The 12205-nt window shown below is 32.4% G+C and overlaps 1 protein-coding gene across 6 annotated transcripts in view; it reads left to right on the top strand.

Moving 5' to 3' along the window:
• Nucleotides 1–12205, top strand: part of SNX13 (sorting nexin 13) — a 126855-nt gene that overhangs the window by 42521 nt on the left and 72129 nt on the right. For 4 of the 6 annotated variants that reach the window (XR_006601338.1, XM_045062747.1, XM_045062748.1 and 1 more), the window contains exons 2-5: nt 1005–1117; nt 5050–5167; nt 6511–6600; nt 7440–7561. Coding sequence is in view for 5 of the 6 variants with exons in the window: in XM_045062747.1 (XP_044918682.1) it covers nt 1005–1117; nt 5050–5167; nt 6511–6600; nt 7440–7561 (443 nt within the window). In the remaining variant the exon portion in view is untranslated. The remainder of the gene's footprint in view (nt 1–1004; nt 1118–5049; nt 5168–6510; nt 6601–7439; nt 7562–12205) is intronic. The other 2 variants (XM_004743388.3, XM_004743387.3) reach the window with 1 other exon arrangement.

The raw sequence follows: 12205 nt of genomic DNA, 5'->3' as shown, positions 1-12205 counted from the left end.
CACATAGAAAACAGTTGATGACTGGAAAATGAGTGAATAAATAAAACTCTCCTTTCTCTCTTAATCCATAGAACTTATTGTCTATTCCATGGTTTTGTGGTCATTAATTTTGTTCACTTTAACATGTTATAATGCTTTCTATTATTTTCTTTTGGTTCAGTGTCTAATTGTTTCATTCCTATAAGACATTCTTCTCTGTGCTCCTTGATGGCAGGAATGGGACAAATGCTTCCTTTGTGGACCTCACAGTACAAGGCAAATAGATGTAGGAACTTGTGAATTGAATATGTTTATTTATTCATAATAACTTAATTGCTAAAATCCAGTTTTCCTTCAACAAAAGGAGTATTTTAAATAAATAATACAATATAATTCTAAACAAAATAGGGTTTTTTGTGTATTTTTAAGGACAGAATTTTTGGAGATGTTTCTTGAGCTCATGGTATATTTTAGTAATGAAAGTTGGAAGTTTGCAATTATCATTTTACAAATTACTGCACACAATTTGAGTAAAAGAAATAATTTTCATTGAGATGTGGATTTCTTACCTTAAAATTTTAATTTATAAGAAATGTCTTGTTATACTGTAGTTATGTTGGAACTTAGTTTTAAAATGAAATATTCTAAGCAAGTACAACTTTGTAGTCTACATAAATGTTTTTATAAATACGTTTTTTTTTTTTTTACCATTTCTTATCCCAGCATATCATTCAACAATTTGTGTAATGATCGCTTGCTGTGCATTTCATTGTCACTATGTTTTTAAAAAATCGTTGCTGATGTACTTAAAGCCCTTTCTGCATATAGATTTTGTATACTGTTTCTTGGAGATAAATCTCTAAGATTATAGTTAACATTTTCAAAAATAAATATGTAACAATTACTGAAACAGTAACTGTGTATGTTTAAAAGGAGAGATGTGAAACTATGTAACGGTTTTGTTGGTTCTTTTCTAATGTATATGGACATTTGTTAAAAAAATTTTTTTCTTTGCTTCATTTCAGACCAGTCTATCCATATGGGGATGGGGAAGCCTTGGCATTGTCCTTTCTCTAATAACCTTTGGACCCTTTGTAATATTTTATTTGGCCTTTTATATCCTCTGCTTTGTGGGCGGGTAAGTATTCTCAATGACAATCTTACAATTCAAATGTTTACTCTTGTTAGAAATTGAAACAAATGACCATTAGACCTCAATAAGTAAGAAAAAAATGACCATGAGAAATGGTAGTATAATTTATTTGTGAGTGCTATTTTTGCAAATTGTTTTTTACCAAAGTTAAGTAAAATAAGATATCCAGTAAAATAAAATTGGTGGCAATTATGATTTGTACCAGGAATATGGATAGTCATCTTCAAAAAATTTTCAGTTTTTAATTGTATAAAACTTTTTTGTATAATTTGAAAGGTTTTAAAGATTTTTTTATTCCTTTTGGTGTTGCTACCTTTTAAGGCTGAAAATTTTTATTCATTACAATATTAACAGGATAATTGTTAAGTTTAATAGAGGTGATTCCTCAGGTTTTACGTAGTATAGTAGAAGATACTATTTCATTGACTAGACTTCATACAATAATATTAATTATTTCCCTTAGTGAATTCTGTCATGTTGTTATGGAAAATTCAAACACCTGATTTGCTGTTTTTCTCTTCATTATTTGATTATGTTTTACATTGAGTTGATAAACCTTTACAAGAGAAGTTTCAGTCATGATTTAGTATAACTTCCTGTGCGGAGCGTTTGGTATCAGATATGAATTATATCTAAGAAAAGTATAGAAAAGAGAGTTAGAGGATTGTTACTTACTCAAACCAAGTACCTTAACTGAGTTGAGTGTTTTGTTTTTACTATTTATATATGCACGTGTTTGTGTGCCTGTATGTATGTATATATAAGATATGTTTATGTAATTATTTTTGGAATGAATACCTTTGAATTCTATTTAAAAAATCTTTTGAGGCCCCAAATATTTGGAGGAGTTATTTGAACCTATAGGCTTAGAGAACAACTTAGCTAAATTGAATTGAATGTAAAAACTGTGGCCTGAAAGACTGTATAAGATACTCAAGGAGTGATTTCTCAATATACTTACCACCTCCCACCTTTTTCATGATAGGGTTTGGAAGTTCTGTGTGGCCATTTTAGAAGGACTGCACCCACTATTTGTGGGACAAATGAGAATCAAATCAAGCTCTACTCAAGGACTATTCCTAAAACTGCATATAATTTATATTTAACACTTTCATAATAATTGCTTAGGTATGGTATGGTATTAGGTGTGTATTGTATGTAAGTAGGTATTGGGTATAGTATTGCATACAGAAACAATTAGAAATAAGCCATAAGAATCAGATAAATGGAATTTTGAGTATCTTTATTGACTATAAAGATGATTGAAGACTATAGATCTGCAGCCCCCTGGGCTTCCTAAATTACACTTCTTTGTCACAAATGAAGACCGAAGCAGAATAATCGCATAGCTGTGTGCTTGCACTTCTTCCCCATGGAGTCATGGCTGCTTTCATTGACTGGAAGGGAGACTGTTTTTTGGAGATGTTTCTCTGAAAATGAGAGCTTTCTTCTCTTTGATGAATTGAATAAGCTCTTGGCAAAAGTGAAGGTGAATGATTTTAGACTATTTCCCAATATTTCAGGGAGGGAGGAAATTGTAGCTTTCTTTGTCAGTAGGAGCCCTAGGAAGCCTTGGAGACTGGAGGGTGGAGAGTCATCTCTCATACACTGACATGCTCCACATCAGGTTTTGGAAGAGGGAAGTGTGCTGAGTCCATGTACTTCAAAGTCATGGCAACCTTTCCTGCTCCTTTTCTGAGTGTGCAGGTTTACCAAGAAGTAAGCACAATCATTTTCAGATACTTTTAAAGTTCTGTAAAAGTTTTAAAATAAGGCGGGATATTGGATGGTGTGCTAGGGTCACTAAAAACTCTTTAGATAATATTAAGAGTCACATGATAGGGTCTGAAATTCCAGTTTGATGTTATATCATAAATGTTCTGATCTGATGTTCTGTTCCAGATTGTAAATCTCAGTGAAATTCACTGCCATAGTAAGGGGACTTCAATTTAAATTCTAGAAAGCCTCCCAGAATTGTCTTCAATAATCAGGGGATTAATTAATCATTTCTAGATTACTCAGTTGTGGTCAATGACTATCTAGTTCCTGAATCAAATCTTTCCTATTTTGGCTGTAACTAGAAAACATGATTGTTTTTTCTTTAATATAACTTAGTATAGTTTAATGCCTTATGAATTTGAAGAACAATGCAGGCTTTTAAATAGCAATCTCAAGTAAAATAATTGCATTTAATAAAATCATTTCTTGGTTTTAATATCTGAATTTTTAGGATTTTTTTTACTTCTATAAAATGCAAGTTTAAGAGGAATTAATACATTTTCTTATGGAAACCACCTTTTAAAAAAATTCTGCAGTTAACCATCTACAATGTTGATAATATATATGTTTTGCTGATAAAGCTAATTCCATATTTTCTAGTATAAAGATAACTTTTGGAAGGAAAACCACTTAGAGATTTTTGTATTATGTGTTATTTTTTTTTAAGATTTTATTTGCTTATTTGACAGAGAGATCACATGTAGGCAGAGAGGCAGGCAGAGAGAGAGGGAAGCAGGCTCCCCACTGAGCAGAGAGCCCAATGCAGGGCTCGATCCCAGGACGCTGAGATCATAACCTGAGCTGAAGGCAGAGGCTTAACCCACTGAGCCACCCAGGCGCCCCAGTATTATGTGTTTTTTTTGTTTGTTTTTTGGGTGCATACTTTTGATACTGTTTTATGGGTTATTTAATGACATTCTGTTAGGTTGGGTGATGCAGTCATTTGTAGCACCTGTTTTTACTTAAACCTCAAGTTTTTACTTAAACCTCAAGGCTAAAATAGGTGCTAAGTTTAGACTGTTAGCTTACTTTCCTACTATCATTCTTTGGACAAAGGTTAATACTTTATCAGTCTTTCTTATGATAATAATTTTAGAAATACATAGTATAAGCATTTACTTATGTCTGTAAATCTGCTTATCACTAGATAAAACTGAAATATGGGGCCATCTTGAGTCTTAGTAATAGTATTAGATGCAGGACAGGCGAAATTCTGAGGCCACCTTTTTAAAAAAGAAACAAAAACAAAATTGATGACATGGGCTAATTTGACTTTGTTTTCTCAACTCATCTTTCAGCTTTTGTGGTGCTTGTACTAAATAGCAACAGATAGCCACAAAAAGCAGGGGACTTTGAGAACCTTCCTTTTAGTAGTTGAGGCTGACCCTATTTAATTTTTCATAGTTCCCTTCTTGTTATGACAGCAGTTGAATTGTTGTAAGATTATTATAAGATTATTATAAAGTTAGAATTTGATGTTTTTTATTATGGGTTTCCTGTCTACTTAGTGGTGCTTGGATTTAATTGGTAAATTTTGAATATATAAAATATTGATAGCATTTAGTCAATACTTAGAGTAAAACAGTTCTAAGCCAGTTTTTATCTTACCTCAACTCTGTAATTGTTTTTAAAAGAATCAGCCTTTGGGATGTATTTATATGTATTTTTAAATTCCAGTCTAATTATAAGCTATATCTTTTTTCTCCTTCTTTGGCCTTTATTTTCTTTCCATAATCACAAATTACATTACTATCTGACATTAATTAGTTAATAGAACTATAGAAATGTGTGATTTTAGCTATAGATTTAGATCTCATTTGTCTTTATCGTTGTTTAATGAACCTACTTACTTAGCGAGGGCTGATTTTTTTGCCTGGGATTCTTTATGAAATATATGAAATATGAAATATATGGAATATATTTATATAAAAACTTTGAAAGGCATTCTTGTATAAATTCACAAAATGCTTATAGTTGTTTTAAACTTCAGAACATAACAAACTGTCAATTACTTGCTTTGCCAAAGTAAAAACTGATTTTTTAGTGAGTGATAAACCATCTATTAAATCTGAAAAATATCTTTGGTTAATAGATATGTTAAGTTATAACAGAATTTTGTTTTTGTTTCTGTAATTGAGTTTTTTCTTCCCTAGGGGCTTTGTGGTTACTCTCCTCTTTGGAAAAACAAACTCAGAGAAGTACCTAGAACAGTGTGAACACTCATTTCTTCCTCCAACGTCAACTGGGATTCCTAAGGTAAATAGGGTAAAGGAAGGTAAAACCTCACAGTCTTGTTCTGTGAAATGATGGTAATGTGATCATCTGTATATGGCTTGGCATATGTTCCTACATGTCACTAATGCTCACTATAAACTTATGGGACACTTTCTAATCATGCTTAGAAAATGTATCTTAGAAGATTACTTTGAAAACTTGTAGTGTTAGATGTTCAGAGTGGAAAGGCAAATTTTAGGAAAAGATAGAAATTTGGGGCCTCTTCCTACTATTGTGACATAGGATTTCAAAAATATGGAATGAAATAAATTGCAAAGAAACCAGAGAAAAGAAAATGGATATTATTTTTTAACTGACTTGAAAAATACAGCTTTCAGTTAGGCTATTCAGTATCTATAATTTTAATAATTTAGGCCCAATTATATTTATATCATCTTGAGTGTTGATATTTTTTCCATTTTTTAATATCATAATCTGTAAAATTGGAATTTAGTACTGTAGGTAGGCTTCATACTTGCATTGTCTTCAGTTCTTGTGGTATTGGGATGGTTTGTTTCATCTTGTGTGAAGAGAGACAAAGTGATCTGGAGTTGATGCCAGTATCTTAACTTTACAGTTAATAACTTGTTCATTATGTGCTAAGATGTAGGAAATGCAGAGATAGAAATATATATAGTATAGCTTTATATTGCTGAAATAAAAGAATTTCACCCTGTCCTTGGAAGTTGCATGTTATAATTTGAAGGGTATGTTTTATATATGTATTCATGCTTTGTTTTTTTTGTTTTATTTTTGTTTTTTGTTTGTATTTATTTATTTTTTTTAACTGAAGAATGTCCCACTACTTTTCACATTATTTCCAGGCCACTGAATTTACTGAACACTACAGAGAAATAGAGAAATTTATTTTCTTTTGTTGCTAAAAATTATCCCTAAATAAAATTAATTAAAATATATTTATTTGGCACTTTGTATACTGTTATGGGCTGGGAGGGGGAAGGGAGAAGAGGAGGAGAGTTTTAATAAAGACAACTATTAATTTGATTCACCTGAAACACTAATTTATGGTTTTTAAGTTTCACTGAAATACAGCAACATTGTATCTTACATTTTTTGTTTTTTTTTTTTTCATTCTAAATAATAATGCCGATTTTATGAAATTTTTGAGGATAACAATAGGCTTTTTTTTTTTTCCCCTGGGTGTCTAGCTGTGTTAACTTTAGAAAATGTTTGGTTTTGTACAGAGCCTTGAGAAATAAGGTTATTGCCTGACTTGAAGATGGCAGGGAAGTTGCAAGTTAGAAGTAAATATACAGACTTTAAATCAGAGAACTTTGCAGTAAAATGTTGTGATTTCCTTTAAGTGCTTAGAAGAAATGAAACGAGAAGCCAGGACTATAAAGATTGATAGAAGATTGACAGGTGCCAATATTATTGATGAACCTCTCCAGCAAGTGAGTTTTCGTATGTGGTATTTGGATTCCTTATCTTGTGTTGTAAGGTGTATTTCTTTTGAAAATACTAGGAAATAATTTTTGCTATTTATGTAATATGCTGGAAAGTCATTATAATGCTGTTCTTGGATTCTGTACTTAAAGAAGCTGCCTTATTTATGAAATCATTTATAATGAAGTGGTTTATATAGTATTAAAGCCTTTTGTTCGAACTTGCATTTAATAGAAAAGTTTTCTCTGACATATTTGATAATGTTTCTAATTATTTTAAAGTTAAAATGCTCTTTAGCTGATGAATAGGCTTAGTGTTTTGGCAAATCAGACAATTTGTACTATAGTTTTTAAAATGGTTATACCTGATTTGTTTCAAAAATATTAAAAAATTAGAATTAAAAAAATTACTCTCCAGATATTTTTCATTGATGTTTGATTATATGATTATTATAATGTGTTCTTTAAAATTCTAACATTTCTTTTATAGTTAAACCCATACTTCGTTTAACTGATTTTCAAAAGTAATATACATCAAATTGTATCACTTGCTGTATTGACTGATTGTATTAAATCAATTTTGTTGATGCTGTTGGCAGTATCAAAGGTATTAGATTTAAGTGAACTTGGGTAATGGGCGATTTGGGACACCAAAATAATTTAAAATTTTTTGAAATGGTTTTTTAGCATATTGATCCTTTTGTAATAAAGGCAGTTTTTTTGGTACCACAATTTAGTATGTAAAGAGTATATATAAATTGGTAAATAATCCTTTTAGGTTTTAGTTTGCTGCTCATAACTTTTTAAATCCTAAAAAGTTGTGTTTTTTCCCAATATTTTTGTTTTAGGTTATCCAGTTTTCCTTGAGGGATTATGTCCAGTATTGGTATTATACACTAAGTGATGATGAGTCTTTTCTTCTTGAAATTAGGCAGACTCTTCAAAATGCACTCATTCAGTTTGCTACTAGGTAAGGTCACTGATCCAGAAAAAGTTAAATAATATTGTTTATACCAGTAAAGAAAATGACTTTTAAGTTGGAGGGGGAAATTATTAATTAGTAATAATTACTAAAGGTGAGTAGAACAGTAGATGATTGTGAGATAACAGATTATAGAACTAGAGCTCTAAAAACCTGTACTTCTTTAGATTTAACCTTTACATTTACAGAATGTTTATCTTTATTAAACCCTGTTCTCTCAGTCTGAATGTCAGTGTCTTCCTCAGGGTCTAGTCATGTGACTTTCAACTCACTTATTGAGAATACTTTTTTTTAAATCTCTTACCCAGATACTTTGTTTTATTTGAGTGCCATGGAAATAGTTTCAGTAAAATTACTCTTTTACTTTTAGCACATACCTTATAGAAGTCTCAGTGGAGAGGAAACCAAAGAAGCATAAATCACTGGAGAATATTCAGTTTATTTATTTTCAGAAGGGAGTATATTTTTATGAGTTTGCTTTAAGAAATTTTTGTGAGATATACTAAAATTCATACTTTAAAAAACCCATTTAAAAAACCCACTTACATACTGCCTCCTCTGTGACAAAAATATTTTGGTCTATATTATTGTATTTAAACCTCTTGATTTTTTTGGGTGACCATTTCATATACAGAAGTGACTTATTTTTGAAAGAAAGGATTTTATGTTTATTTGAATTTGATTTTTTTTTTTTTAAATTAAAAGATTTTCTTCCTAGCCTATAGCCTCAAGGCAGGAAGCTGCATGCCATGGCCATGAGAACATTTTTAAATCTGACTTTGTTATTTTTCAGCCGAGCCTCTTTTCTTCCCTACTTAGGTTCTTGAAATACAATCTTGTACTTTTGACAATCTTGGAGAATAGAGCTTTGCCCTGGGGCTTTTATTGCATTTTTATCTCTGTGCACGTAGATGTTTCCAGCTCAGGCTGCCCTGTCAGGACTTTTCATCTGTAACTCAGTTAATTCTAAGCTTTGGAGTAGGAGGTTAGTTCCTCAACCTCAGGTCATTACGGAGGCCTGCAGTAATATTTATGGTTTGATTAATAACCTTGTAGAGGTAGATTTGAGCGCCTTCTCCTTTAGTACTAATAGCAGACGTTTATGGAGTAGCCAGCCTTAATTACAAGTGTAAAGTCGCTGTGGAACACAGAAAATAAAGAATAATCAAACTTCAAAAATAGGACTTTATCTCCTTTATTTCATATATATAACATTATTGAGTGTTAGGTATTCATTCAGTCCTCTTCTGAGTCAGTCATTTGCTACTTTTTATAGTAACATCATCCTAATGACTGTTTTTTTCCTCCTTTGGGAAGGTGGGATTAGGGGTTCATTATAGATATGTTTGACTGCCTAAGTATATATTGAAATATAACAGATTTTAAACCTGGAAAGAACTTTGAACTAGTAATTGGGAGGCTTCAGTTTGCATCCTGCTCTACTACTTAGCTATGGAACTACGAGCGTGTATTTTGAACTTTTTGAATCTTGGTTTTGCTCATATGTGATATAAGCATAGTAATATCTGCCCTGTTCTGTGTTCCTCACAGGGTTATTGTTGGTATCAGATTCATCTATCCATTCAACTAATATTTTGTGCTTCCTTTGTACCAACCAGATGCTGCAGATACTCCAGTGAAAAAAACAAAATTTCTGATCACTGGAATGTAATGAAAATAAGAATTGTGAAAATGTTCTGAAAACTATGAGGGAATTTAGAAATTTAGGTTTTTAATGTCCTCTGACATTTATAATTTCACAAGAGATGAGGAAGCTAAGGTCCAGAAAGATTAAATGGTCAGTGCAAAATTATCCGGTGAATTGAGGCAGAGTAAGAATTAGAGTCAGATTATTCTTAGCAGTTTAGTGTTCTTTCCTCCATTCTATACCAGATATATTATGATCTGATTTTTCACCTTAGTTTCCCCACTTTTTTTTTTTTAACCTTTCATAACAGTGCGTTCCCTGTTTTTGATTCCCCCAAATCACTTTTTCTTTACACTTCATGTAGTAAATTGTTTTGTTTTTGGTTTTTCCCTGTTTTGTAATATTGTATGCTATCAAGCTGAATATTTAGGTGATTGCAGGAAGAGTCGAGTTTCTTCCATCCTCAACTGAACTGAATTTATATCTTTGCTTTCTCATTTGCCTTAAGATTTTGGACAAGTTTATCAGCTTCTTTTGAGCCTTAGTTTACTCATTCATTGAGTTTGATAATAACAAAGTTGCTTTTGAGGCTGTTTTCAGGCTTAAAATGATAATGAGGAAGCAGTCACAGAGTATCAGCATAAAATGAAATGCTAATTTTGAGACATAACAGGAGGGAAGGATATACTTAGTCTGAAGTCCTCACTTTTGAGCTTTAGTGCTTTTATTTATTAAGCTGTATGGTCTTGAATGGGCAAAACACATAAATTCTTAAGAGTCTGGTGATAGCCCATATCTACTTATCAGATTATCAGGGTTAAATGACATCACATGTCAGAGAGTACTTATAATGATAACACCTTGTGTTAACATTAGTACCTGTTACTCTAGTAGCAGTTCGGGGATGGAAACCTTCATAGAGCACTCTTGACTTCCCTGTGGTAGAGGCTGGCTGTGAACTAGGCTGGAGCTTTAGGGATTGAATCTGAGATAGCCTGTGTATTTTATTTCTCCTTCAAATAAGATATTATATACAAGACTGAGTCCTGGGAGATTGTATTATAATTCTACCTGTACCATTGAGTTACATTATACTTAAAATTTCTTAACATGTATAAAATAACAATAGTAATACTTGTAGCAAACTTGTGAGAGTTAAATGAGATGATGTCCAAAAAGCATTTCCTGAAGTATTTGTTAACCAATAAGTGGTATATTGAGCGAGTTACATGTCTTTCTGTGTCTCAGTCTCTCCATCAGTAAAATGGGATAATTCTTCCATTGGGCTCTTGTAATGTTAATCTAGAGGAGTAGTGCATGTCTAACACTACAGGATTTGGTACATAGCAAATGAGTGAGTGTTAACTTGGTTGTTACTGTTATTTCTTGTTATTTATTACCTTCCTAGGATATATACACACAGTTTCTTTGACCTTGTCTTAGTTTGTTTTGTTTGTGGGGGAAGGAGCAGGTAGAGACAGTGTTAAAACACATACAGTGGAGAGAAAGTAGTCATTTGTGTGATACTGAGAGAGGTTTTTATCTAGAGGTAGAATGAACCAGAGTAACTGATGAAGACCTCATGTGGATTGAGGTTAAAACTGGTCTTCAAGGGGCGCCTGGGTGGCTCAGTGGGTTAAAGCCTCTGCCTTCGGCTCAGGTCATGATCCCAGGGTCCTGGGATCGAGCCCCACATCGGGCTTTCTGCTCATCGGGGAGCCTGCTTCCTCCTCTCTCTCTGCCTGCTTCTCTGCCTAACTTGTGATCTCTGTCAAATAAATAAATAAAATCTTAAAAAAACAAAAACAAAAACAACAAAAAAACTGGTCTTCAAGAATGAATAGTGGGATAGACAGAGGGATGTCCTTCATGAGGTTCTGAGAAGGGGAATAAGGTTAGTATGGTAGAAGCAGTAAGGAGATACAAGTGATCAAGGAACCTTATTGCTTTAAGAGATGTGAAATGTGGCAGCTGTTGCTCTCTGTTCCCCTTTACCCCAAGATTAGCAAAAAGTAGATATATTCTAATGCCACTGTATTCTTCCTAAAGGGTTTTCCCATGGCAGGAGAAGGTACGGGTAGGCAGATTCCAGGATTCAGTGGTTGTAATACTAATGATAGTATTCTTTCTGGAACAAGGGGGGATATGTTTTGAAAATTTAACCATTTTTCTCACTAACCATTTTGCTGTAGAACTAATAGATCATGTGTTTAGACTTGTCCAAAAGGCAGGCATGACTCAAATAATGGATATTTGCAACAGTAAAGTTCTTTTGCCATTTTACATTCTTTGCCTTTTGAAAACTTAGCTTAAAACTGACTTTAACTAGAAAGGTAATTATTGTCATATTTACTACAATTAGCAAAAATAATTAGGAGCCATTAAGTATTTAAAAGAAGGGGCAGTAAGTTAATGTTTTTGCATGTGTAGAATAGATAAGGGGTTTGTTAATTGTATATTATTATTGTATATATTGTATATTATTATATAATTCACATAGCACACAGTTTACCCACTTAAAGTTAGTGGCTTTTAATATATTTATAGAGCTGCATACCCTTCATCACAATCAATTTAAGAACATTTGAATGATTCCACAAGAAACCTTGTATCCACTTTCATTCACTCCCTTCATTCCCCCCAAAGTTTCTAGCTCTAGTCAGCCACTTATCTACTTTATTTCTCTCCGGTTTTGCCAATTTTGGACATTTTATATGAGGGGAATAATACCGTCTGTGTTCTTTTATGACTGGCATCTTTCACTTAGTACAATGTTTTCAAGGTTTATCCATGTTGTAGCAAATGTTATTACTTATTCTTTCCTAATGCTGAATAATATTTCACTGTATAGGCATAAACTACATTTTGTTTATCCATGGACATGTGGACATAGGGATTGTTTCTACTTTCTGGATATTATGAAGAATGCTACTATGAACATTCATATACAGGTTTTACTGTGGACATGTGTTTTCATTTCTCTT

The sequence above is a fragment of the Mustela putorius genome, unplaced genomic scaffold (assembly GCF_011764305.1).
Source record: "Mustela putorius furo isolate JIRA1106 unplaced genomic scaffold, ASM1176430v1.1 tig00003845_pilon_pilon_pilon, whole genome shotgun sequence".
NCBI classification, from domain to species: Eukaryota; Metazoa; Chordata; class Mammalia; order Carnivora; family Mustelidae; genus Mustela; species Mustela putorius.
Note: the sequence above shows the minus strand (reverse complement) of the source record. Positions and strands in the feature narration are given on the sequence as shown.